We start from the raw sequence: 27,376 nt of genomic DNA on the forward strand, positions 1-27,376 counted from the left end.
TTCTACTGATTATCCTCTATATCTCTTTGCCTGCCTTCTGTACTTTCCATCTTTTTATCTCTGCCTGACTCTGAGTATTTTCCTCAGACTTACCAGAACAATATTTCTCACTTCAGCTGCAATACTGTCTGCTCTTTCACCCATTCAATTGGTTTTATAAATAAATATTGTAGTTTTCACTTCAACAAGTTTAGTTTTTCCCTATTTGGTTCTTTTTAAAATCAGCACATTAAATGATGTTCGACATCATTAGCCATTAGGGAATTGCAAATTAAAAACACAATGAGTTGTAATTAAATATCCATCAAGATGGCTAAAATAAAAAAATAGTGACAACATTGAATGCTAGTGAGGAAGCAAAGAAACTGGATCATTTGTACATCGTGGTGGGATTATAAAATGGTACAGTAACTCTGGAAACAATTTGGCATTTTCTTAAAAAAACTAAACATGCAAATACCATATAACCAGCCACTGCACTCCTGGGCATTTATCCCAGAGAAATGAAGACATGTTCACACAAAACATGTACAAGAATATTTACAGCAGCTTTATTCATAAGGGTGAAAAACTGTACACAGCCCAAATGTCCTTCACCTGGTGAAGGGTTACACAAGCTGTGGTATGTCCACACCATGGAAAACTACACAATAATAAGGAACCCAGCACTCACACATGCAGTAACCTGAACTAAACAGAGAATTATGCTGAGTGAAAAACGCCAATCCTAAAAGGTTACAGACTGCACAATTCCATTTATAGAACATTCTCTAAATGATAAAATTATAGAAATAGAGAACAGATTCATGACTGCCAGGATTTAGGGTGGGGACAAAGGCTGGCAGAAAGTAGCTGTTGGTATAAACAGGCAATGTGAGGGGTCCTGTGGTGATGGGACTGTTCTGTGTTTTGAGTGTATCAACATCAATATCCTGGCTGTGATGCTGCACCACAGCTCTACGGGGTCTCACCTGGCTGTGATGCTGCACCACAGCTCTGCGGGGTCTCACCTGGCTGTGATGCTGCACCACAGCTCTGCGAGCTGGCTGTGATGCTGTACTACAGCTCTACAAGACCTCACCATGTAGGGGAACTGTTTAAAGGGCATATGGGATCTCCCTGTATTACTTCTTAACAACTGTATGTGAATCTATAATTAGCTCAAAATACTAAGTTTAATTAAAAATGAGGAAAAAACAAATAATGTATGATTTCACTTATATGAGGGACCGCCTGGAGTCGAATTCAGAGAGACAGAAAGTAGAAGGGTGGGTGCCAAGAGCGGGGGGGAGGGGGGAGTGGAGAGTTATCCTTTAATGGGGACAGAGCTGCAGTTTCACAAGATGAAAGAGTTCCAAAGATTGGTGGTGGTGATGGCCGCGCAACAATGTGAATATATTTAATGCCACTGAATTTACAGTGAAAAATAGTTAAGATGGTAAATTTCATGTTACATATATTTTAGCACAACTTCAAAAAATTTTCCAAAGAATAAAACCACAACTCTTCCAAAGATGTCCCACTGTATATGGAATAAAACTCAGATTTCTTTCCAGATTCTGGCACCTCCAGGATCCCATTTCCTTTCTGGGCCCCTTCTCTTTCCACTCTCTTTGCCCGCTGTTCATGAGGCCCTAAGCACCAGACAACAGTTTGGCAAGTACAACAGGCTTTGTATTTGCCTTTGCATGTATGTGGCCCCAGTGCTCAGAATATTCGTCCTCTAGATGTGTGCACGGCTGGATCTTTCAGACATGAGCCCGAGAGAGCAGTGCAGCACAGAGGCAAAGTGTGGGCTCAAGAATCAAAGGCTCTAACACTAACCAGCTGCTGGCCTCTCTCTGTCGTTGTTCCTTTCAGCAAAGTGACGATAATAACAGTACAACCCATGGGGCTGCTGTGAGGATTCAATGAATCATTATAGAGAAAACACTTAAAACAGTGCCTGGTACTCAAAAAATATTTAATAACAATCATTATTAATACCACCTCGAGAATATCACAGAAATTATGTCGAATGAAAGAAGGCAGAAACAAAAGACTTCACATGCCATGATTCTATTTACAAGCAATTCTAGCATAAGCGAACTAACCTACGGTAACAGAATGAGATTAGCAGGTGGGGCGGGGCAGGGACCAGGGGTAAGAACGGCCCTAGGAAACTTGCTCAGGATGGTGATTACATCCGCGTACACATTTGGTAAAATTCGTCAACCTGTGTGTTTAAAATCTGTACATTGTGTTGTATGTAAATTACAACTCAATAAAGTGTCACCTTAAAATGTCACCTGCATAGAGAGGCGTCCTTGACCACTCGAGGCAGGGTGTCCACCTCCCTCCCCTCCCGCTCAGTTCTCTCCTGTCCCGCCCTCCATTTCCCTCCTAGATTTCATCACCCCCAAAAGAGCCCCGGTTATTAAGCTGTTTCCACACTGGGCCGTAACTCAGTGAAGGCAGAAGCTTCGATGTCCTCAGGCCCCGTCCTGTCCCGAGCAGCTACCACGGTGCCTGGCACAAAACAAGTGCTCAGTAAGTATCTACTGAGTGCAGGAAGGAGGAAAGAGGGAGAGGGGGAGGGGGAGGCAGGCCTGGCCCTGAGCACCCTCCCATGAGCATCGCTGGTGTGAACATCAGAAAGGACCTCAGAGGTCTTTCATGTCACCTTCCTCATTTTTGACATGAGAAAATGGAGGCAAAGGAGAGTAAGTAAGTTTCCCAAGGTCAGAATTAATGGTGGAAGCAGGTCTGGAGCCCGTTATCTCCTAGTCTTTTTTACTTATACCAAATATGGCTCAATTCACACGTATAGACATACTCTATAAACATTCACAAAATGCCTACAAAACATAATATAAAAATTTTAAAAGCATATTATTTTGAAAACCCAGTTAGCTATAAAAATATTATTACAACCAGATCTACTTCATTCAAGCATTAAGTTGTGACTTCCAATACAAGTGCTAATTTAATCAAATCTTTCTTGCAGCAATTGAAATGAAATGGTAGTAGGTTAATGGATGTTCAAGTATTTAAGCATGGACAATCATGAGTCAGACCGTTTCTAAGTCACCTGGGATGCTGTTTGCTGCCCATACTTCACAATTCAGATCACTCCTGGCAAGTCATCTCACAAAGCTGACTGGAGGTTTGAAATATTTAATCTATAGACCACGCATTCCTAGGAAAACACATGCCGGGACGCTTGTGCTTACACACTCCTGTCAGGGAGGCTACAGGATGCAATCTGAGCGCAAGAACCTGCAATTAAGCAGAAGAATGGAATCGCACGGGACAAGTTTCTGCGTCCTGATCTGATAACTGCCGGCATAAATTACCTCCCGGAGGTCAGAGAAATACCGCAGGACATCCACATTCACATTTCATATTTTGAGAAATATAAGGAAACAAAGAACATACATCTAAACTGAAATAACACAGAACAATTTTATTATCAAATTAGACTATATTTGTAAGACAAGGCTACAATCATCTTTGATACCCAAAGACAGCAAACTAACTGTTCGGATTCAGTAAACCAGAAAAATAAACATGCACATTTTTCATCTTCTCAGATACATAAAACCTATAATTACCAATTCATAATTCTGAGTATAACTTATTCTCAATTCTTTCAAAATACTGTTTGCTTTCCCAAGATATATTTCTCCTTCATCAGCACCGTTTTCTCCTGAGGCTTGTTGTGTCGTTTTTTCCCCTTTTTTGGTGAGGATGTTTACAGATATTGCATGATTTTTCTTCACATTTCTTCATTCATTCATTCAGACTTTCCAATATTGCATTTCTGCTCTGCATAACACCAGGCCAGACAAGAGTTATAAAAACAAAGACGTTTTAGATGGTCAATACTCAGGGGAGGTGAAAATCACTTGGCGGAGACAGGACCTACATATACAGTACGGGGTTCATGACTCTCACTAGCTAGTCTCAAGGTGAGATGTTGAGAGAAAGAGCTGCCGAGCCCGGCATGTGCAGGTTGTGGGTATAGACCCTCAGCTTAACTGTTAAGCTCCTGGCCTGAGACTGTGCCTTTGTCCCACCTCCCCACCGTATTAGTTCCCTATGGAGTCTGCTACCTTCACCCTTTGCCATGTTACCTAACAAATTCAACTGTTCCAGGCATTAGGACCTGGATATCCTTGGGAGGCCATCGAAGTGCCGCCCTGCTCCCTGCTCCTTGGGCCTCGGGAGCAGCCCTGGTTTCCACCCTGTCCTCTCCTTCTGGTGGTCTGGTTCTGTAGTTCTCTAAATACTCCAACATATTTTCTTTTTGCTTAGCCAGAGCCATCCTCTGTAACTTGCAGCCAAAGGCATCTTACGTGAAACGATGGAACTCTTTGGGCTTCGCTAACTGGCTTATGTAGTCCATACACAGCTTTAAAGACCTATAAATATCAATACAGCAACAACCCCCAAGTTTAACCAAGATCTCTTTGCTAACCTTGAGTCTGATATATACAACTATCTAACGACTGGACCCCCTTGGCCGCCTACTAGCACATCACACTTAACATGTCCGACACGAATTTCAGACACCACCACCAACCCCCCCCACACAGACACAACACTGTTTCACCCCAAATCATCTCCCCATTTCAGAAAATGGTAACTCCATCCTATCAGTTGCTGAGGTCAAAATTCTTAAGAGTTACCCATGGCTTCTCTCCTCTCATCCAATCCAATGGGAAATCCATTGTTTCTACTTTCAAAATATATCAGCATCTGACACTTCTCACCACCCTGATCCAAGCCACCTGAATTACTGCAGAAACCCCTCACAGGCCTCCTGGCTTCTGATTCTGTCACCCTACAGCCTGTTCTTAACATAATTCTTTTTTTTTTTTTTTAAATAAATTTATTTATTTATTTCTGGCTGTGTTGGGTCTTTGTTGCTGCATGCGGGCTTTCTCTAGTTGCGGAGAGCGGGGGCTACTCTTCGTTGTGGTGCACGGGCTTCTCATTGCCGTGGCTTCTCTTGTTGCGGAGCATGGGATCTAGGCACGTGGGTTCCAGTAGTTGTGGCTCGTGGGCTCAGTAGTTGTGGCGCACGGGCTTAGCTGCTCCGCGGCATGTGGGATCTTCCCGGACCAGGGATCGGACCTGTGTCCCTTGCCTTGGCAGGCGGATTCCTAACCACTGTGCCACCAGGGAAGTCCCTGTTCTCAACATAATTCTTAATAGAAGAACCCTAAGTGAGATTGTATCACTCCTCTGCTCAGATCCTCAGAGCAAACGCCCAAATCCTCACTATGGCTAAGTAATCTGGTTCTGGAATCTGGCCCCACGGCCCTGATCACCTCATCTCCAGCCCTCTCCCTGGCTCCACACCAGCCCCACTGGCCTCCCTGCTGCTCAAACACCCCGGCACGGTCCTCCCTCAGAGCTTTCACATGTGCTCTTCTCACCAATACACCCCCATGCCTCACTCCCTGGATTCATTCAGGGCTCTGCTCATAGTTTAGTACCCGAGAGGCCTTCTCTGATTTCATGTCTAAAATGGCCACCACCCCATCCTGCACCCCTACTCTGTCACCCTGCTCTGTTTTCTCCTTACTACGTATCATGAGCTGGCATATCATACACTCATCAGGTTGGCATCTGTTTCCTTCCAGTTGGATGTAGGTTCCTTGAGGACAGGATCTTTCGCCCTGCACAAGGACTTGGTGAATGAATGAAAAAAAGTGCCCCAACTGCAGTCAGAACTGTGTTAGTTTTTCATTCAGCCTTTCTCATGTGAATGTGAAGCAGCTCAGGTACCACCAGTAGGTACCACTACTCTTCTGGAAATGATGATGAATTTCTGCTATTTTTCCTACACAGTCTATTCTTCGTTCAACAATATGTAGCTGAAGAACAAGGAGGCTGCCCCTGACAGGGTGCCAGATTCTGCACATGGTCATCACCCCTATGTCTCCTGTTGCCATCCACCCTGCGCTAAGGTACCTGATGATCCCTGTATCGAGATAATTTCTGTCTCCATCTCCCACTAGACCTCTGAATTTAATAAAGTCCATGCCTTAATTGGAAGGCCACATTTGCCCTCTCTTTGTCAAAAATTTCTGAAGATAGGGACCAACAGACCTAATACAGAAAGGATAAACAATGCACACGCAGGGATGCTCACTGTTGACGAGGGTGTGTGTGTGTGTGTGTGTGCGGGTCTGTGGCTCATGGCAAACACAGGTTAACCTACAGCATTTCAAATTGAAATCTGGTGTTCTAAAAAAGGAGAAAAAAAGTTGAAAGCAGTGTAAGGAGAAAATAAATCAAAAGCACGAAGAACGTTCAGCAAAATAAAGTGAAAAGAAGAATTAGCCTGATGCAGAAGACAGCATGAGATTTAGAGCCAGAAAGGCCTGGGTTTGAGTCGCAGCTCTGCCATTTGTCAGCTGTGTGCCCTTGGGTGGGTCATTTAACATCTCCAATCTTCAATTCTGATAGCTAATTATACCTGCCTCAGAAGGCAAATGTGAGGATTACAGAAGATATGTTTAAAGTAGTACTCAATAAATAATAGCTGCTGTTAAAATTATTAATAGACTATTCAACTAATTTTTCAAGTTGAGGAACATTAAACTTACTGTTTCCCTTGAAAATGAAAAAAAAGCCTAAAGCTCACAGTTTTAAGGTCACGAGATAATATTAAAAAATACAGGGGTGGGGTGGCAAGATGAGGCTCTCCCTCCCCATAACAAAGGTACGTCTCTCCGCTGTGTTAGGGAGCTGACCTCAGACAACCAGGCTAAAAGCAGGAGGAGAGGCTTGACCTGTTCCGACAGGTGCGAAACACTTTGAGCCAGACGTTCCATTTTGAAATGATACCTGGTGGCACAGATCTAATGCCATCTGAGTTCTGTCTGCCAACCGTCTGGGCAGAGGCAATGCATACATGCCCTTCCATCTGATGTCCAAGCTGAACTTTATTAGATGTGTAAAGTAATACATCTTTGAATGATGCATAAACTTGTGGAGAAAACCATGCAAGTGCTGATTTATGGTATCTTGCACAGCAGGTACTTAATAAATATGGGGGTGATGATGAGGTGGAAAATATGAAACTAAAGGGCCTTGAGAAAGTGTAAATATCCATAATCAGCCTCATCTCATCTCTTAAAAAAAAAGCTATACAGGCATATTATTCCACTGAGACTCGAGATTCATCAATAGCTTCATGGTTGTAAGCAGACCATTTGTTTGCTATGACACTAAGTTAAAGCCCTACTAGCGTCTTTGCCTTATTAGCTCACCAGGAATTAAACAGTCTTTAGCAAGAACTTGCAAGTTAAAAAAAAACAAGCTTATAAAATTAAGAGTTATTTCATTCTGTATCCTTTTATACTTCTTGAGTAAATGTTGTCTCACAAACATAGCTAGACCATAGGTTAACAAATGAATTACTCTGTAGTTGTCTGCTATTGAGTTAAAATAATCCTTCCACCACTGACATTAGATAGAAGCTCCAGTGTTTGAGAGGAAGCCTAATTCAATCTACCCACCCCTCCTTGTACCAACGCTTCCCCAGCACTCACCCCACCTTTGCCCAGCCACACTGTGCTCAACACTAGGACCTTCCAGAATATTTCACAAGACTCTCTCTCAGCTGCCTTTTTTTTCAGCCTAACAGTCTTCTAAGAGAATGAGAAATTGATCCTCGTCTTTGTTTCACCCCAACTCTAGAGGCATTTGTTATAGTTGGAATGAATATAAAGGTGGATACCCAAGCAACTTTTAATAAAGAAAAAGGATAGAAGTTATCCCATTTTCCAAGATAATTTATATTTTACTAGAATCTTAAAATATGGATTTTACATATTTCAATATTTTTCCTGTTTCCAATAACCAAAATAGAAACATTTGCTAAATAAGCTTAAGAATTGTGTAGGCTCACGCAGAGCTCTGATGCCCAAGTGGAAGAGCGGGGATACTGGGCTTAGGGAAGGGGCTGCATGGACGCCCAGGCGGGGAGAAGGCACATCTGAAAACTGTTCAGCAAATTGCCTTCACATATCCTTTTTGGGGGAAAAAAAGCGCATTTTCTTCTCACAATTTTTTTTTCTCTGAGTGCAACCATCTGATGGCATAAATATTTGACGTTTAGCCCAAGCTTATAGCATTTCACAATTCTTTCAGAAATGTCCATCCTCAAAGCCTTTATATTTGGTATATTATCTTTAAATTACATTGCAAAATGCCCACTTATAAAATATATACCAAATGTTCTTTTTAATCACTTAAAGCTCCAAATACAGAAACTGCTTGGCATTAGATAAACATCTTAAATGTGAAATAGGCAAGAACACCTTGAAATAATGCTTAACTAATCACAAAGCAACTACTCTGCAATAGGTGGGTGAACCACTAAATAGACAAAAGGAAATAAAACTGTCATGGTAGGATAAAAGGATAAAGAGAAATAAGCAGTAATTACTGTTTTATCGTCAGAGAAAGTAGCATCGAACACGGCTCAGTAAAAGAGGGAAAAAACCCCACAGCTCTATAAGTAAATACGAGCACTCATTAAATTAGTACTTGGAGCCCAACACAACTCAGGATGAAAATGACATCTCAAAAAGTGCATTCAAAAAAGGAAAAAACAAAATACCATAAAGAGTATGTAAAGGTGCTTTAGTTAGGGTATGCGGCATATTAAAGAATAATATTACATGACAATTTTCTTAAACTGCTTAAAAATTTCCAAGCCAGTCTTAAAATAGCTGTTTACTAAGGATTGAGGTAGGTCTACTAGACCAGGTTAGTCTTTTCAAAGTTTAATTGGTACACTTAATATGTAAATGGTACCAACAAGTGTAATGAGATGTATTTTAAACTTTAAAGTTTGGAACAACTTACATTCTGTGGCTTGGAATAATCTTGTGCCCTTCTCTGAACCAAGTCACTTGAGGTCTGGGGCAGCTGGTGATGGGCAGTAAGTTGAGTACAGCTGCATGTCCTTGAGAGACCATTTTTCTCTGATCTGTATCCATGAAATTTCCCATATCTGCAAAGAAAAATCAGACCTTTTAAGTTTCAGAAAATTCTTTTTTGAGGGGGCGGGAGGTCAAAGATGGAAATAACTATATTTTATTGCAAAGTCACCAATGTTGCTATAATTAAGCAGTAAGACCAGAGACGAGCAGTATTGCTGATGAGTGCAGACTGGGTGGTGAAGTGGGGCATGAGGCAAAGCCATGTGCCTCCAAAGCGCCCACGAAGTGCATGAGTCAGCAGAACTTCATGGTCTTTGTGTCGCTGCAACAATACAATGAAATGTTTGCAACCAATTTTAATATTGAAATAAACTGTGGAAAAGCATCCTCATGCCACACGAAGCATTTTCCCAGAAATGATAATAAAATGATTTCAGACATCCCCCGGCTCCCAGATCTCTCCAGCTGGTTCTACCCAGGCACCCGCTGCTGTCCTGCTCAGTTTCTCCTTCTCTTTGTTTCTGGGGTGAATGCTCCCTAAAAGATCTTTTGGGAGAAATATTTAACCACTGATTCATTTTTAGAGGGTTCTCCAAACCCCATACTACTGACTTAATTTGGGGCAGGTAGGTTTTGTTCCAGTCTTTGTGCTACTGGTTTACAACATTTAAAAAATGAGATCACAGGGAAAAACCCAGCCTTTAGAATGTGGGTATATGTGGCCAATTTTTAAATCAGTACCATTTAAAAGTTTTTAAAAATTTCCATATGATGATTGGCTACAGATATACGTATACACACACTGATATGGCATATATACTACAATATTGTCTGAATGCATATAAATTTGGAACAGTCCATAAAAGATCTCTATTATCAACGGATTTGTGATTCAGAAGAAATTATTGTCTATGTTACAAGCAGTGTTTAATGTCTAGGAAAAGATGAAACAAATGAAACAGATTAGGAAAATATGCACGGTTATTTTAAAGTAAAGTGAAATTTGTTATCAAAGAGAAGGAGGAAAGAGATAAAATCTAGCGCTAGAGGTGAAGAATAGAAACAAGGATATTACATTAAACAATTTATTAAATATAATAAATTCTAAGCTTATTCAAATATGTTTTGGGTACTGACCTTAATTTTTTATTTATGAATTATGTTTTCAATTATTCAATTGAATAAAAGTTCTGAATTATTCTGCAGACAGGTTTAGTTGAGTGACTTCACCACCACAGTTCAGAAAAATGTAAGCCTCCCTAGTAATTAAAACTATAACTAAACATGTATAGCAACAGCACCTTACCCAGTCACTAGTAATTACCGTAGAAAAGTAGAATAACTAGAAATTATTTTATTTTATACAGTAACACTGAAAACCACAAGCCTTAACTGGGGTCAAAATGACATATGAGAAAATATTGTCATCACTGGTTGACACAGCCCAATTTAGGAGCTTTTTAGAGTTCTCTAAATCTATTATAACATATTTATATGTAATTTAAAATTTCTTAACACTTTTTGCTTTCTTTTAAATGAAGAGACATTTTGGTAGTAAATTCAAAATATAATAAAGCCTACATGCCATTTTAGATGGACCCTACCCATCACAGATTTTGGACTAGGAAACTATTAAATGTTTTGCATCAGCCAACTTCCCTCTCCACATCCTCCTAAAGACTACACCAAAATTCAAGGCCCCTGCATTCTGATATCCCCTCCAGTTACTTTTAAAGGTTTCATTCTCCAAAATGGCCTGCCCAGTAGAGAATTAATTAATTCACTACAGCATTAATACATGCTATCCACGTACTTTTTGTTGTGCAGCTGAAGGATTTCTAAACAAATCACTGGAAAGAACTGAATATGAATTGATAAAATTTTAACTAATTGGGTTTAATCTTTTATTTTAAAAATATCTGAACCTGGATATGATAAAAGCTAAGAGCAGCTAACTCATGGAACAGAAGGCATCTTGCTCATTTTTTAAATCCTCAACAGAGCCTTATCTATTGAATTGAAAACAGTGGCATTTACCTCATTAGCCCCAGATCTTCGTCAAACCAGCTGCATTAGCTATTTACTTCTCTCTCAACCGATCTTAGAAATTATACTATTCCAAATAGAACCCAAGATAGAAACTCGACTCCCACCATGGTTAAAGGTGATTTTGATTAGTGTTTTGTTATTTAACATTTGTAGATCTTTTCAGTGTTCACATACATGCGACTTGAACTTCTGATCTTCTTTGCAAGAGGGCGCCCATTCTGTTTCGAACCACACAGCGGTAAAACCCAGCATCCAGCCTCTGTAAAGATGGAATAACATACCTGCCAAACACCAAAAAGCAGTGTTAATGGTTCCGTACCTAGGCAGCCAGCCTTGGCATCTCATCTAGTATATTTTGGTATCTAGTACCAAAAATATTTAGTTTTTGATAAACTAATATCTATGCAAGCCTTCCCTGACCTACACACTTACTGTAACTGCAATTTATTTGTGAGATTATTTAATTGCTATTTGTCTCTCCAACTAGGCTGTAAATATCACATGAAGCTAGTTCTGGAACTGTCTTGTTCACCATTGTACCCCTGTGCCATCACGTAGTATCAATAGATATCACTCAAAACTGCCTGAATGAATAAGAACTACTAAATAGCTAGAAATCATTACACGTAAACCAGAACTTTCAATGTTTTTTTATAATTCTGTCTCTCAGAATTTCTAAAAATTATTTCTAGAACTGGCAATGGTCTTAACATAATGTGTTGTGTCATTCTGCATCAAAGTTCAAACAATGCAGGATGAGACACAGGTGTCATTCAGGCAAAGCAAGCAGTGACATCAGGGCACAACTCCCCTCTCCAGTCCCCTCAGCGAGCAGACATCTCCCAACACCATTTACACACTTTCCTTACTTCACATATGGCTTGACACTAACTTTTAAAACTTTTTTGATTGGCTGAGAGGTTATTTCATTTGTATTTTCCATTCCTGCAACTATAAGTAACCATCCCTCAAATCAATGCCTTTCTAAAAACGTCAGTAAATTTTATAGGGGGGAAAAAGTAGCTAGAAGATACGGTTTCCATAAAAGCCCTGGTTTAGGTTTATGGTTAGTTTTATAATTCAGGATATTTTTAAATCCACGAACAAGCAGGAGGTACAACCGAGGACCACTTCATGTGAGTTCTGCAGCTCCGGAGCTCAAACCTTTCATGCTACCTAGAAGAGTGCATTTAATTGGTCTCTAAGCCATGTTCACTAAAAATCAAGAATAAGGCTTGATTTTCACATATGGGAGGGTGCCTATCCTAAGAAAGAATAAGAGAGCTAAAACCCAATCAAATAGGAGCCTACTTTCCAAAAAAAGAGAAAACACAGTGATGCTATCCTTTCTAAAAACATGTTCTGGTAATAGTTATCTTCAATTTAAAAATACTTCCTCTTACAAAGTATAATCAGAGAAACCTAAAAAAAAAAAAAAAAAAAAAAAATCAAGTAAAAGGCACCAAGTATGGTATGCTTTATTTGCTCAGCTCTTACACATACCTTAAAATCACTTATATTCAACTAATTGCTCATCTTTTTATTCAAGTATGTCCAATTAGTCAACTGGAAAAAGGAACTGATAGGCATAATTTTTAAGTGAATGAAACATTTGGACAATACAGGTAATTCAGTATTAAGCAAATATTAATCAGAGTGTGTTTACCCTCTGATAACCATCTTGAGATCTTACAGCAAGATTAATAGAATATTTTATGAAAAAATACTGCTGAATCTCAGTCTTCAAAAATTTTATTCTATTCTGAGGAATGGTTTATCTCAAACAAAAAATTAATTAGTGAAGACAATCAGAACAATACCAAACTGAACACAAAGAGTCAACGCCATTTATTTAAATGACAAATCAAGACTAGACGGATGAGCAGCTTTGGTTATTATACACTATGCTTATAATTAGGAGGGGTTTTGAGATTAGGTTAAAACAAAGTCAATAAAAGTTTTTGGAAAAGAAATAACACAAGTTATTGGAGTACATATTCGAAAAACTACAAGAGCAGTTTCATCATTGCAACCTAACCACATTTATATGATTGTTATTCATTTCATTTTTCCTTTTTTGCAGTATCCTGGATAGATTTTACATTCTTATAAATTTCTATAGTAATCCTGTGTACTAATGCACAAGAACAGCACTGCTTTCAAACAACTGGGAGAACCAGATACAAAACTGAATATTAGGCATATGCTGTTTTGTACTGTCTCTTTAGTCTAATGTCTCACCAGGGAAAAGATATACAAAAAAGTGGCAAAGTACTCCACCTATTACAGGAATTCCTACACAAATTATGTTTACCCAACAGATGGGAATATTCATTGCAAGCCTATTGTTTATAAACACACATTTTTAAGCAGAGAAAGTTTCCTGGCTCCTTATAAGAAAGTATGATAAAATCCTAGCACCATATGCCACTAACATATAGAAAATGACTGCTCCTGTTTCAAATAAGCACAGCTGGGAATGTTTGTATTCACTGTTTCAGGGCAGAATCTACTAGACTAACAGAACCTTTTCCAGGGCTAGTTCATTATCAGGAAAAGCAAATGAAAGAAAATCAAACACAAAATCACAACAAACCCCAGGGTTTAAACGCTCATTTCTGCTACGTAGGAGAATACCTCAGCTCCAAACTGCCACTCGGAATGGGCAACAAGAGCAACCCTAGAATTTCTCTAAGAAGCAGTTTTAGGTCCATTTCCGTCCGTGAACAATTGCTTGACTAGCCCTGCCTGGAGAGGATATCTGACATTTTTTGTGTGCCTAGAGTCTGCACCATGTTCTTATATTTGGAGAATTCTCCACCATGATTCCTGGTGGAGGCAGACCCCTACATCAGCAGGGCACAGGAATGAGATACCACAGGACCACTGCACATACATGCTCTGGGCTTTCAGATCTGGGGCTGGCGATGCACAGGAGCAGGGCTAAAGGAGAATCTGTCCAACAGCAGCAGCGGTGGAGCGCAGTGGCGCCCTGGATCAGGGGAACGGTGCAAGTGTCCAGTGCCAATAGGGGCAGTGGCTCAAGCAGTGGCAACCAGGGTCCAGCAGTACCAGCAGCAGGACCCTATGGGACTGGCTCTTGGGGCAATTTGGCTCTGATGGGCTCGCCTCCCTCTGTTCCTGCCCAATGTCCAGTCAGCCCAGTGACTGTAAGGGCAACCCAATGTCCAGGTGACAACTTCCTTTTTTGTTTCAACGAGAGAGGGTTTGTTTGGCTTGTCCTAGAACTCCCCAGAATGTAGCCAAAATAATTTTGGTTGAAAAGGCTTCTGAAGTTACTAGGTACTCACCATGGTCACAGAAAAACCTAAATAATGCCTCACTGAATCATCTCTTTTTAAAAAATCATGGCTTCCCAGCTAACCACTAAGAATCATTAAGTGGTAAACAGTCCCCCAAAAACTGAGACTAATTAATCTTTTATAAGGAGTATTCCTGCCATGAGCCACTAAAATTTTAGAAAATGTCTGACAAAATACTATCTGCTTTGGAACAGTTACTGTTGAGCAGTTCTTCCCAACAAGAGTTAAATGCTCTAAACACACAGATCTACAGAGACCTATCACAGTTCAGAATAACGAAACCACATCTTTGATATAGAAGAGAAAACCCATACTTCTCCCTCTAAGGTCAGTGGACACAACTCGATCCATGAGAAAGAATTTTCATACCCATTAAAATTAGATATAAGGTTTTTTTTTTCTTTTTGGGGGGGGTCTACATTCATTTTATGCCACTCCAGACAAGACTATTCCCCACAGCTTTAATTTTTTTAAAATTAAAGTATGAAAATATCTATTCTGGTATGAAAGTATCTGGTATGAAAGTATCTATTCTGCATGAAAATAAACAACCAAGTTCTATAATAAACTTTCATATCTTGGCCCAAAGCCCATTATTATCTTTAAAGTGAAAAAAGGTTTAAGAAAAAAAAAAAAAAAATTCAAAACTAAGCCATTTATATCCTTCTTGGAACTAATTCCATTCTATTTTTGGAAACAAGATTACAAATAATTGTATTTTCAATTTTATTTTTATAAATTTCCTATATGAACATTTAAAATACAGCAACAGTCAAAAGTGGAATGAGTCCATAGCTGACTTTCGCCACAAGCAAAGAGTGAAATGAAAAATCCAGACTGAAACTTGTTAACAAAGAGACGGACACAAAATTTTGAAGGTGTGTCCAGCTCACTAATAGGTCTTAGACGTTAAGCAAATTGAGGGTTATGTTTTGAATCCTCTCAAAAGAGTTACAGTAATCAGTATGAAGTTAAAGTAAACAGCATAATAAAGATGGAAGTTAGCCGGCAGGAACATTATACTCGCAGAAGTTCTTTAATCTCTGTTTCATTTACTGAAAATTCTGCATTAAGTTGAAAGAGGCAATGAACAGGTCCCTGCTGGGGATGGGCTAAGGAAGCATCTACGGAATCTGTCTGGGAATATAAATCTGGGGATTGTAAGCCCTCCAGGGATCAAGTGGATGCTGAGTATCCACATACCAGGAATAACTACATTTAAATTTTATATTCACTTATAAACGCCAATTCAAAATTTCTAGAGTTAACATTGAAAAGTTCCTAAGAATCTTCTTCTGGGATTGTGGTTTATGTGATTTTCTCTAACAGTAACAATGTTTTGGGATCATTCATTCTTCATCCATTCCTACCTTCTATTATCAAACCAGGGACAGTAAAGGAGAAATTCACATTTTGGTAAACATGGACACATGACCGGAACTAGTCTGTCAGATCTGTCATTAGGAGACAATGCTCTCTCAAGTCAGTAAGAATGGAGTTTCAGAAAATCTTTGTGAAAGACAGAGATTTTTTTAGAGCTAAAAGTCCTTTATTCATCTCTGTTTACTTAATTCTTTATATTGCCAGGTTCTCTAGAGATATTTTAAAAAAAAATCTAGAACCGTTATATGAAGGGCTAAAATATGAGGGGAAATGTTAGTTTCTACACAGTCAAAATGATCCACACCAAAACACAATGGAAAGAAGACCTAAGCTATTAAGTGTTGCAATATTAGCACAAGTGAATTAGAAACGTAAATGAAAAAGCTTTCACTTGTCTCATGGAAGCACTTGTCAACAATCACGTTACAGACTTGTTTGGTCACTCTGGCTAAAGTTCTCCACTTAGAACCCACGATGATGCTGAGATGAATGAGCCAAATGGAATCACTTCTTCAAATCCAAGTCATCTCCAGTGAGAACTTTTAAAAGTTCAATGCTACTCCGCTTCAGAAATTCTCCGGAAACAATCATATCTGCTATGACCACATGGAGTTGAAAAGATGGTCAATTAAGATCAGAAACAAACGATACACAACTTTGTGGGAGAGATATAAGCATTGGGACACACCATATTAATATTAGAGATCAAAATCGAACAAGACAGCACAGACTCATACAACTTTAAGCCTTGGAAATCAATGTCAGATACTTCGACTAGGAATGAGATGAGAATAGTCCACCCACTTTTACCTGCCAAAGTTTATCTTCCCCTTCCTTACAAACAAATAGACAAAAGGACTTGATGCCTTAGGAATGAAAAATTCATTTGTTAATTCCAGGGCTCCTAAATATAACCATGTGATATAGAAGAAAGGCCAAAATTAGGCTGAAAGCTTTACACCAAGTGCCCAACCATTCACATCTTGGACACTAGGAAATAAGAAAGTTACCCCAAGCCTTAAGCAGCTTGGGACTATAAGGGGTTCTACTGGGTTGGGTTGGCCAAAAGTTTCATTTGGTCTTTTCCGCAAGATGGCTCTAGTAGCACTTAGTTGTCTTTAACTTCATTTGAAACAATTTTGTTAGACTGTATGTGACAGCTGTCATATCAGCGTGCACTAAAAAAAAAGACATCAAAATTGGTGAATTTTTGTGTAGCCATTTTAATATTGAAGATAGAAGAAAAAAGCAACATGTTTGGCATATTATGCTTTATTACTTCAAGAAAGGTAAAAATGCAACTGAAATGCAAAAAAAAGATTTGTGCAGCGTATGGAGAAGGTGCTGTGACTGATTGAACGTGTCAAAAGTGGTTTGCGAAGTTTCGTGCTGGAGATTTCTCGCTGGAAGATGCTCCACGGTCCGGTAGACCAGTTGAAGTTGATAGCGATCAAATTGAGACATTAATTGAGAACAATCAACGCTATACCATGTGGGAGACAGCCGACATACTCAAAATATCCAAATGAAGCGTTGAAAATCATTTGCACCAGTTTGGTTATGTTAATCGCTTTGACGTTTGGGTTCCACATAAGTTAAGCGAAAAAAAACCTTCTTGACTGTATTTCCACATGCGATTCTCTACTTAAATGTAATGAAAACATTCCATTTTTAAAACAAATTGTGACGAGCGATGAAAAGTGGGTACCGTACAATACTGTGGAACAGAAGAGATCGTGGGGCAAGCGAAATGAACCACCACCAACCACACCAAAGGCCGGTCTTCATCCGAAGAAGGTGATGTTGTATGTATGGTGGCACTGGAAAGGAGTCCTCTATTACAAGCTCCTTCCGGAAAACCAAACGATTAATGCCAACAAGTACTGATCCCAATTAGACCAACTGAAAGCGGCGCTTGACGAAAAGCGTCCAGAATCAGTCAACAGAAAACGCATAATCTTCCGTCAGGGTAATGCAAGACTGCTTGTTTCTTTGATGACCAGGCAAAAACTGTCAAAGCTTGGCTGGGAAGTTCTCATTCATCTGCCATATTCAGCAGACATTGCACCTTTGGATTTCCATTTATTTAGGTCTTTACAAAATTCTCTTAATGGAAAAAATTTCAATTCCCTGGAAGACTATAAAAGGCACCTGGAACAGTTCTTTGCTCAAAAAGATAGAAAGTTTTGGGAAGACGGAATTATGAAGTTGCCTGAAAAACGGCAGAAGGTAGTGGAACAAATGCGTGAATACGTTGTTCAATAAAGTTCTTGGTGAAAATGAAAAATGTGTCTTTTATTTTTACTTAAAAACTGAAGGCACTTTTTGGCCAACCCAATACTTATTTTAGTCAAAATGGGCAAGATGAGTTCAATTGAACCAAAATACAATCTGTTGTTGTTGTGAGCTGGGCAGCTCCCAGAGGACAGGACCAATGAAGAGTGAACCAGGAGAAAAGAATGACTGTAAACAAGGTTAGGAAAACTGAAGCTCAACAACCTGGGGAACTCAGCCCTTTGTGGGAAGCTGTAGGTGGGAGTCGCACTCAGTTTGGCTGGTTGATGAAGAAACCAACTGGTTACGTTTCACTTAAGAAAAGGGTTCTCAATTAAACGGACCTTGCCTGATGAGTAGGGGCCTCAGCAGATTCAAAACAAAACAAAATAAAAAAACAGGTATAGGAGTCTAACTCATGGCTTACTGATGAAGTTCTGTCTCAGGGTCTCAAGCCTAAAGGATACGACCAAGGGATCAATCTGGGAAAGTTTGACATGGCAGTAATACTGAGTTTTCAGACATACGAACATGGAATATCTGTCCATTTATTTAGGTCTTCTTTTATTTCCTTAGGCAACGCTTTATAGTTTTTAGTGTAAAAATGTTGCAAATTCCATGTCAGATTTATCTCTAAGATTTTTGAAGATATTTTAAAAATATATTTATAAGATAGTTTTAATAAAAATTATAAATTTTAATAAATTGCAGATTATTCTTTCCTCGTATACAGAAATATAACGGATTTTTGTATGCTCATCTTGCATCCTGTAACACTGCTAAACACATAAATTTTAGCAGCTTTTTTTTTTTTTTTAAATTTTATTTATTTAGTTGTTTATTTATTTATGGCTGTGTTGGGTCTTCGTTTCTGTGCGAGGGCTTTCTCTAGTTGCGGCAAGCGGGGGCCACTCTTCATCGTGGTGCGCGGGCCTCTCACTGTCGCGGCCTCTCTTGTTGTGGAGCACAGGCTCCAGACGCGCAGGCTCAGCAATTGTGGCTCACGGGCCTAGTTGCTCCGCGGCATGTGGGATCTTCCCAGACCGGGGCCCGAACCCGTGCCCCCTGCATTGGCAGGCAGATTCTCAACCACTGTGCCACCAGGGAAGCCCCAATTTTAGCAGCTTTTTAAAGATAATATCACATTTTCTGCAATCATGTAACCCTCAATAAAATACATTTTTACATCTTCTCTTACAATCTAGATGCTTTTTATTTCTTTTTCTTATTGCACTGGCTGGTAACTCCATTATTGGGATCTGTTGAGCTTCTTACATTGATAAGTTTGTAGTTTTCATCAAATGTAAAACTTTTTCAGTATTATTTATTCAAATAATTTTCCACCCCTGCCTCCTTTGGGATTCCAGTTATACATATATTAGGCCATTTGACGTTGTCCTGTAATTCACTAATGGTCTTTTCATTGTGTTTGATTTCTTTTTTTTCCTATCCGCCCTTCATTTTGAAGAGTTATATTGCTATATCTTAAAGTTTACTGATATTTTCTTCTGCAGTGTCTAATCTGCTAGTCCCATCCAATGTGTTTTTCATCTCAGATATTATAGGTTTCATCTGATCACATGGAATACAGTTAAGATGTTTCAACGCACGTCTCTGCTAATTCTAACATCTGTGTCAGCTTTGGTTTGGTTTCAACTGATTGATTTTTCTCATTTTGGGTCACGCTTTCCTTCTTCTTTACATGCCTGATAATCTCTGATTGGATTCTAGACATTGTAAATTTTGGTGCTGGATATTTTTGTACTCCTATAAATATTCCTGAGCTTTCTTCTCCAGTGCTGCAAAGATACCCGGAAATGGTTTGATCCTTTCTGGTCTTGCTTTTAAGATTTCTTAGGCAGGACCAGAGCTGTGTTCGGTCCGGGGTTAGTAACCCCCACTACAGACCCAGGACACTTCTGTGTACCCTATCCAATAACCCCATGGATTACAAGGTTTTTCAGTCTGGCTGCTGAGAAGAGGCACTGAACCCCACGCTGTGTGAACCTGGGGAACTACTGCCTCCACTTTTTGGGTCCCTGGGCAGTCTCCTTACATGAATGTGCTGGTGAATAATCTGCTAAATACTAGACAAAGAACCTCTGAGGATCTCCAGAGTTCACCCTCTACACAGCTCTCTCCTCTCCAGTACTCTGCCTTGATCTCTCTGAACTCTCAGCTCCCTTCACCGCAGGGATCCCTCCAGGTTTCACCTGTGTTCTCCCTCTCTGTGCCACAGCCTGGAAATTCTCTCAGGGCAGTGAGCCGAGCAATCACAGGGCTCACCTTGTTGGTTTTCCATCTCTCAGCCATCACACCTTCGGTTGCCTGATGTCCAGTATCTTGAAAACAATTATTCCATATACTTTGTCCAGTGTTATGGTTGTTTAGATTACCTATCTAGAATTCTCCTTCAACTCTCTCAGTGAGGTTTTCTATTTTTCTGCATGTTCTACTCATTTCTTATAAAGGTTATTCCCCAGGTATTTAATAAATTTTACTGATATTGTAGAATTTTCGTTCTTTTATAGGACATAAGAAAAAGTAAATTTTCCCTTAACCATTCCTATTTTTTTACTGAAATAAAAAGATAAATATCCATCAAATTTCTACTGCTTATACTGTAACAGAAATTGAACCAGAGGCAGATCATGTAAGGAGACTATTTAGAGTATCTAATTATTCCTCCTGCTGGAACGAGTATTGTGCCTAGCACTAGAAATTTTGGGCATACATATATTTTGAATATAATTACAAAATATTTTTTATCCCATAGTAGAAAAAATAATTTACAGTAAATATTTTCTGGGGGAAAAAAAATGGATACAAATCTGCCTATGACACTTAAGCAACTTTGTTTAATTACTGAACTACCCTTATTTTCCCAGTGTAGCCACCTGTGCCTAAACATGGATATAAGCATCAATATGAACAATATAACATTTGAAACTTACTAAAATTCATTGTGCAGTTTATAACACAAGCAGCAAAGAAAATGCTATTTTTAGTCAAAGATGGAAAAGCTGAATTTATATTAAATATTTGCTTTTTTTAGGGTTAGCACTTTCATAACTGACACCAAAGGGTGGAGTTAGGAAACAGCTACCGTTTTTACAGAGTATGTTTTCCAATTTGAGACTTACAGCAGCCTCGTGAAGGTTAACATATGACAGCTGAAGGTGCTTATTGGAAGGAAGCAGATGAAAGAGTAATTTGAAAAAATAGCGTAAGATTTTTAGACAGGTTTTATATCTTGAAAAAAATGATGACAAAATACAATGGATCCTTGATAACCCATCTCAGTGTCTGAAGCCCTCAGTGAACAGAATATAATTTATCATGTCTAACCTAAACCGTTTTGCTTCAGAATAACCCATATCTTCCTAACGAGTTTCTGGTGAAATGGTAGTGCAGCATCTACCCTGTTTTAATGGTGCATATATAATGAACCACCTTCTCAATCCTGCTTTAATCAAGCAACAAAGCTTTGTCTTCTTGAGGACTATCCAGGATGTGTCAGGCTAACAGGTAAATTAGCTGGTGCGAAAAGCAATGCAAAAAAGAGCTCAATCTCCTCGCATATTTTTAAGTTGACACCAAAATTGTTGTCATATAGAAGTTTAAATAGTTGCACATATAATAATGGCATAGTATATGTTTTGGCATTTTAAAATAAAACTGTCACACACTGTTTTACATGTATCCAATGGAAGTTAATATAACGGTTTTGATATCCACACTTTCTATTTCTTAAAAATGAAGTGACAGAGCTTTCATAGTTTCTTTTTACTCTTTGAACTTGAGAATTAAATCCATTTACCCCACAGAATTTTATTCTAATGTAACATTTTTCTATGCCTGAAAGATACTTATTATTTATTACCCAACATACTTCTCTGAAATTAAAATATACAAATAAATGGTAATTTAAAAAGAATTTCCTTTTGTCAAGATAGTCTAAGCACTTAAAAAAATTTTCATCTGGATTACTTGGGGATTGTAATTATTATTACTGCACAGCTAATGAAAACAACATCAATGTATTACGAATTTTGGAAAATAATTATTAAACATTAAAAACTTAGAAAGGAGATATGTCTCTTGAAAGTGGCTGTTTATTCAATTACTTCACATTTTACTGAATGGAAAGTTATTTACTATCAGAATGAACAGAATTGGATAGAAATTTACTACAAAAAGAAAAGAAGGTATTGACCACATATTTGCATACAGTTAATTTAAATCTAATGAGTACACGAAGACATAAACAAGTAGAGAAGAGGCTGATGCGTACCAGCAAGCAAAACACACTGAAGTAATACAAATGAATACGGATTTAGAATATCAAATGATATCTTTTTGCAAAAGTTAACGTAAGTGTCTTCCAAATGAATGAGAAAATATAAAGCACAAACTTTCCTATAGTGCATGGTCCTTCTACATCAGGAGGACACATTGATCTGATGAAAGTATACAGAACTTTTCACCCCCTCCTCTTTGAGATCTATCACTGAAGCCTCCCTGAGCTCTTTTCACTTCTGGGTAGGTGAAACGAAGACAAGTGTGTTTCAGAGAAGAGTATTTCTCAAAGGGCTTTTTATTTCTAACAAATCTTGAAAATTCTAATTCTATTATGTGTAAGTGTGTACACCACAGAGCGTTACACTAAGTTTGCAGCCTGGATAAAACAAGGTGCCTTGCCTGCGGTAATTCCTGCAGATGTTTCTCTGCTTTGTTCTCATAAACGTTCCTTGAGGCACAATATATACTTTGATGATGGCTGGAGAATGGAAAAGGGAAGGTTGTTCACAAAAAAATGGTACAGCTCTTGCTGACCACCTATACATCTGAATTAAGAAAACCCCAAGATTGGTCAAAAGATCCCATTTCTAGTGTCATACTGTGCCCTTAAAAGTAGTACGTATAGAGTGAAGGCAAGGAGCTCTACTATGGGATGTTTAAAAGAGGCTTCTTCAAGCCCAATATTTTAAACTGTGCTTGTCTTGCACCCTGAGGGTGTGGTTTCACAGAAGACTCACTGGGAAAGGTGTGTCCTTCTTTTTGAAGTGGAAGAAATAACGCAAAGCAGGTATGAAAAGGGAACTGGCAGGTGCCAACACAGAGGCACGTTCTCAGGTAGCTCAATTTCAGAAAACATGCAGGTGGAAACTGAAGATCTAGAAAACTATTCCTTTGCCACTTTCCATGGCATATATCCCAGTTTTAAGACCACTGTTATAGATCACCCACATCACTACTTCTTTTTATGAGGAAAAACAATATGGATTCTTTTGAAACCTCACTTCCTTTCTCCTGGGGCATACGAAACATGGTATCATTTAATTTTTATGAGAACCTTCTAAGGTGGGTTTTATTATACCCATTTTACAGATGGGAAAAGTAAGATCAAACTGGTTAGATGACTTGTCCAAAGTCAAGCAGATACTAAGTTGAATGGAAGTATCTGAACTCAAGTCGTCTGCCATCACAGCCCACTGCTCATGATGGTTCTCATTTCTAAGCTCACTTTTTTTTTTTTGCTTTCTAATACCCCTTCTAACAAACCAATCCCCATGTCATATTATGAAAAAATAGAATTTAATAGAATTTATTAACTGATTGCTGGTGGGCCAGAAAATATGCTGTTCTACATACATTAGAGCGTTTCAATGCTCACACCACCACAGATGAGGTCTGATCACCCCCATTTTGCAGATTCTGAAAGTGGGGCTAACAGGCTGCTTGCCTGAGGTCATACCGCTAACACTAACTGGTGGTGAGCTGAGATTCAAACCTAGGTCTGTTTGATTTCAACATGCTCTTAACTATTAGGATAAATTGTTCTCACAGCAGCAGATCCTCTGACAGTACAGGCCTAATGATGAAAGAGGAGGACACAAACTCCTCTGACTAAACAGGGCAGGTGGATAATGGGACTGGGCAAAGCAAGTGGGGCACAAGGTAGGGACCAGACAGTGCTGAGAACTGGGTGTCCAGGCCTGTACCCCAGGGCAGCACTGCCAGGGCCAGCTTCTGTGTGGGGCTGCAAACCCAGGAAGCCATGCCTGCTGACTCTTCAAGAGGGACCGAAGAGCAGATTTTTATGTGAAATCTTAAAAGCGTTAAATGCTGGCAATCAATTAAGAAATATCTACTGTGCATATATCCACACATATTTTTAAACTGATTTTTAAAATACCCACACCATGTTCCAGGCAGGCTGAATGTGGTTCATGGACCACCATATTATAACTTCTGAGGTAAAGTGCGCATGGTGAGCTATGCCCCATGTTGAGAAGATCATTACTCTATATAAAATACCTCTAGAGACTTCCCTGGTGGTCCAGTGGTTAAGACTCTGCCCTTCCACTGCAGGGGGCACGGGTTCGATCCCTGGTTGGGGAACTAAGATCCCACATGCCACGCAGCCAAAAATAAATCAAGAGCGAAGATTATGTTTAAATAAATAAATAAATAAATAAATAAAAATAAAATCTCTCTAGACAGCCAATTCTCTTTCTTATTTCATTTAAATAAGAGCATGGTATTGCTGATTTCTGCTGATTTGGGGGCCTCTGGGACTGGTTTAGGCAGTTGCTAATTCTCCATCCCACTCAGAACTGGAGCATCCAGCATAATCCTCCCATAGAACAGGAGGTAAAAAGATACAAAACCAGAAAAACATCAAGCACTGCAAGGAGGTGATGAGGCTGGGAAGCTGATCCTGACGCCTCCTGGGTGAAGCTGCACCTCAGACGTGACCTGACCTCCCGTTTCCCCCATCTCAGTCCTCTGTACTCAGCCCCCAATACCTAGCACATGGCAGGTGTTCAATAAATATTCATTTTTGCTGCTCAGTATGGATGCTGTACTCATGCCCATTCTCCCATAGTTCCACTTTTTCCCATCCCAACTCTGAAAGTTAGCCAGGAAGGCGTTTGTTGACTAATCAGAGCTCCAGAAGCTATGTCCTAAAGGTACCTGTTTAAGCATTTACGCTCCTCAGACAGGAACAATACTGGTGGGTGGGGCGGCTGCCACAAGAAATCAAATCTATCAGGCTAAAGCTGTTACTTGCATTCCTCTGTAACTATAGCTTCTTTGGTCTGGTGATTTCACTAACGGGCTTCCTTTTACAAATATAACGACAGACTTCCTAAGTGTGAATACAACCTGTATCAGAATAGTAAAATCACATTCTGATTATATGTTCAAATCTATGCCTTTAATCCTTAATGCATTACAAATTAAATCCAATATTTCCCCCCGCTTGCGCTATTATGGCCAAGAGGCAAATATTCTAAACACATCAAGCTGAAACAGAATCTTATTTTCAAGCAATCAATTACTTATATTCGCTGGTGTAGGTGGTGAGCTCACTGTCATCGTGCATCCACTTGAATTCCAAGGGCCAGCTCCCTTCAGCGAGGCAAGTGAGAACGAGGCGGTTCCCTTCCAGGTGAAGCTGTGGAAGGCCCGGCTCTGTTTTAAAATATGGCACAATGTCATCTGAAATATGAAAGAAAAAAGAGAGAGAAAGGAAAAAAACTGAATGAAGTACACATGAAAATGTCATTCATCCAATTAATCAATCACTTACTTAAACAGACCTAATCTTAAAAAGCAGAAATGATGGCTATTTGGCCCAATTAAGTAGCAAATTATCCTTGACCCCCTAGAAACCTGCAATACCCTAGACAATATTTCAAAAGGCTGAATGCTCTATGACAGCACCATGTGAAAGCACCTGACAAGTTCATCCAAGTTACTTCCATTTGTGATTAATACTTATCGCATACTGGGCAATCTCTGCTGATGCAAGCCTTGGTTTTAACTAGGCATTATATTCTCAAAGTAACAATCAAGGGTATATACCTTGGCTCTAAAAGAAAAATATAACCTTCACTTAGTTATAAAAAAAAAAAGGTAACTAGGATAAGCAAGATTAACATATATACGTAAATGACATGAATCACAACCCAGCTTTCATCTCACACACACACTGTCTCTTTCGGTGACATCCAGGGGGCTATCACACTGGAAACCCATGTGTATTCATACAGTGGAACAGCTTGCAGAAATGCGAACGAACCAACTATTGCTACACACAACACACAACACCACGGATGGGTCTCACAGACAGACGTATGTGTAGTGAGAGAAGCCAAACAGGAAAAAGTTACAGCATATGCTTCCATGCAAAAGTTCAGAAAAGTTCAAAACCAGGCGAAACTAGTCTGTGGTGTTAGAGGTCAGTCAGGGTGAGCGTTGTTACCTCTGGGGGATGGGGATGGTGGCGGGTGTGTAACAGGGCAGCTCGTGGAGAGCACATCAAGATCCATTTCTCAATAGGGTTACACGGGGCCATTCACTTTGTGAAAATTCATAGAAAATCATTCTGTATCTGACTCGTGCAATTTTTGTATGATGCTTCCTTAATTTTTAAAAAGTATATGAACATAGGAGACACTTCCAGTTCTAGCTCTATCATTTTTCTAATAAAATCCCCAGGGCACACCCGCATAAACCGGTCTGTCTATCCTTCAGGCCTCTTACCCTCTGGACTCAGGAATAAACACTCCAGCACACTCTGCTTTTCACTCTTAAGCCAGGCTAAGCCCTTTCTCCCTGGTGGGGTGGGGGGCCTTGCCTGTGCTCCTCCCCCACCCTGGGCGCTCCTCCCTCCCCAGCTCCCTGCAAGCTGATGCATTCCTATCCTTCAGGTTCACCAAGCTCCTCCCACCAACACGCCCTAACAAACCGTGACTTATACCCAGTGGATTCCCATGCACGATCTCAATCACTTCTGAATTTCTAAACCAATGCCAGGAACAAAGTAGATACTGAATAAATATTCGTTCAATGAATAAATATAATAATAACAAAATTAACAGTAATAGCTAGTGTTCACTGAGTATCTACTATGCCGGAAACTGTTCCAAGTGCTTTATATGTATTACTTGATTTAATTTTCACGAAAGCCCTACAAAACAGATGCCATTATTATACCCATTTTACAAATGGGTAAAGAGAGGCATAGGGAAACTAACTTGTTCAAGGCCACCCAGACAGTATGTAGTACAATCATGATTTAAACCCCAGATAATCTGTTCCAGAATCCAGATATCCTATATATTATGACTCTAAATGTCACAGGTTTCTCAATAGAGAAATTTTCTTCTCAAGAATCCCTATCTTAATGGGACTTCCCTGGTGGTCCAGTGGTTAAGACTTCACGCTCCCAACGCAGGGGCCCGGGTTCGATCCCTAGTCAGGGAACTAGATCCTGCATGCGGCAACGAAGATCTCACATGCGGCAACAAAGATCCCGTGTGTCACAACTAAGACGCCGTGTGTCGCAACTGAGACCCCGTGTGTCACAACTAAGACCCAGCACTGAAT

At 39.5% G+C, this 27,376-nt stretch overlaps 1 protein-coding gene across 1 annotated transcript in view; it reads right to left on the reverse strand.

Moving 5' to 3' along the window:
- Nucleotides 1–26,316, reverse strand: part of LOC133104264 (protein sidekick-1-like) — a 310,718-nt gene extending 284,402 nt beyond the window's left edge. Inside the window, exons 1-4 of the mRNA XM_061209894.1 lie at nt 26,250–26,316; nt 25,324–25,483; nt 11,169–11,275; nt 8,869–9,016 (exon numbers count right to left, since the gene is read on the reverse strand). Of these exons, the coding sequence (XP_061065877.1) occupies nt 8,869–9,016; nt 11,169–11,275; nt 25,324–25,483; nt 26,250–26,316 (482 nt within the window). The remainder of the gene's footprint in view (nt 1–8,868; nt 9,017–11,168; nt 11,276–25,323; nt 25,484–26,249) is intronic.
- Nucleotides 26,317–27,376: the final 1,060 nt, after the last annotated feature.

Source organism: Eubalaena glacialis, chromosome 13, assembly GCF_028564815.1.
Source record: "Eubalaena glacialis isolate mEubGla1 chromosome 13, mEubGla1.1.hap2.+ XY, whole genome shotgun sequence".
Classification (NCBI taxonomy): domain Eukaryota; kingdom Metazoa; phylum Chordata; class Mammalia; order Artiodactyla; family Balaenidae; genus Eubalaena; species Eubalaena glacialis.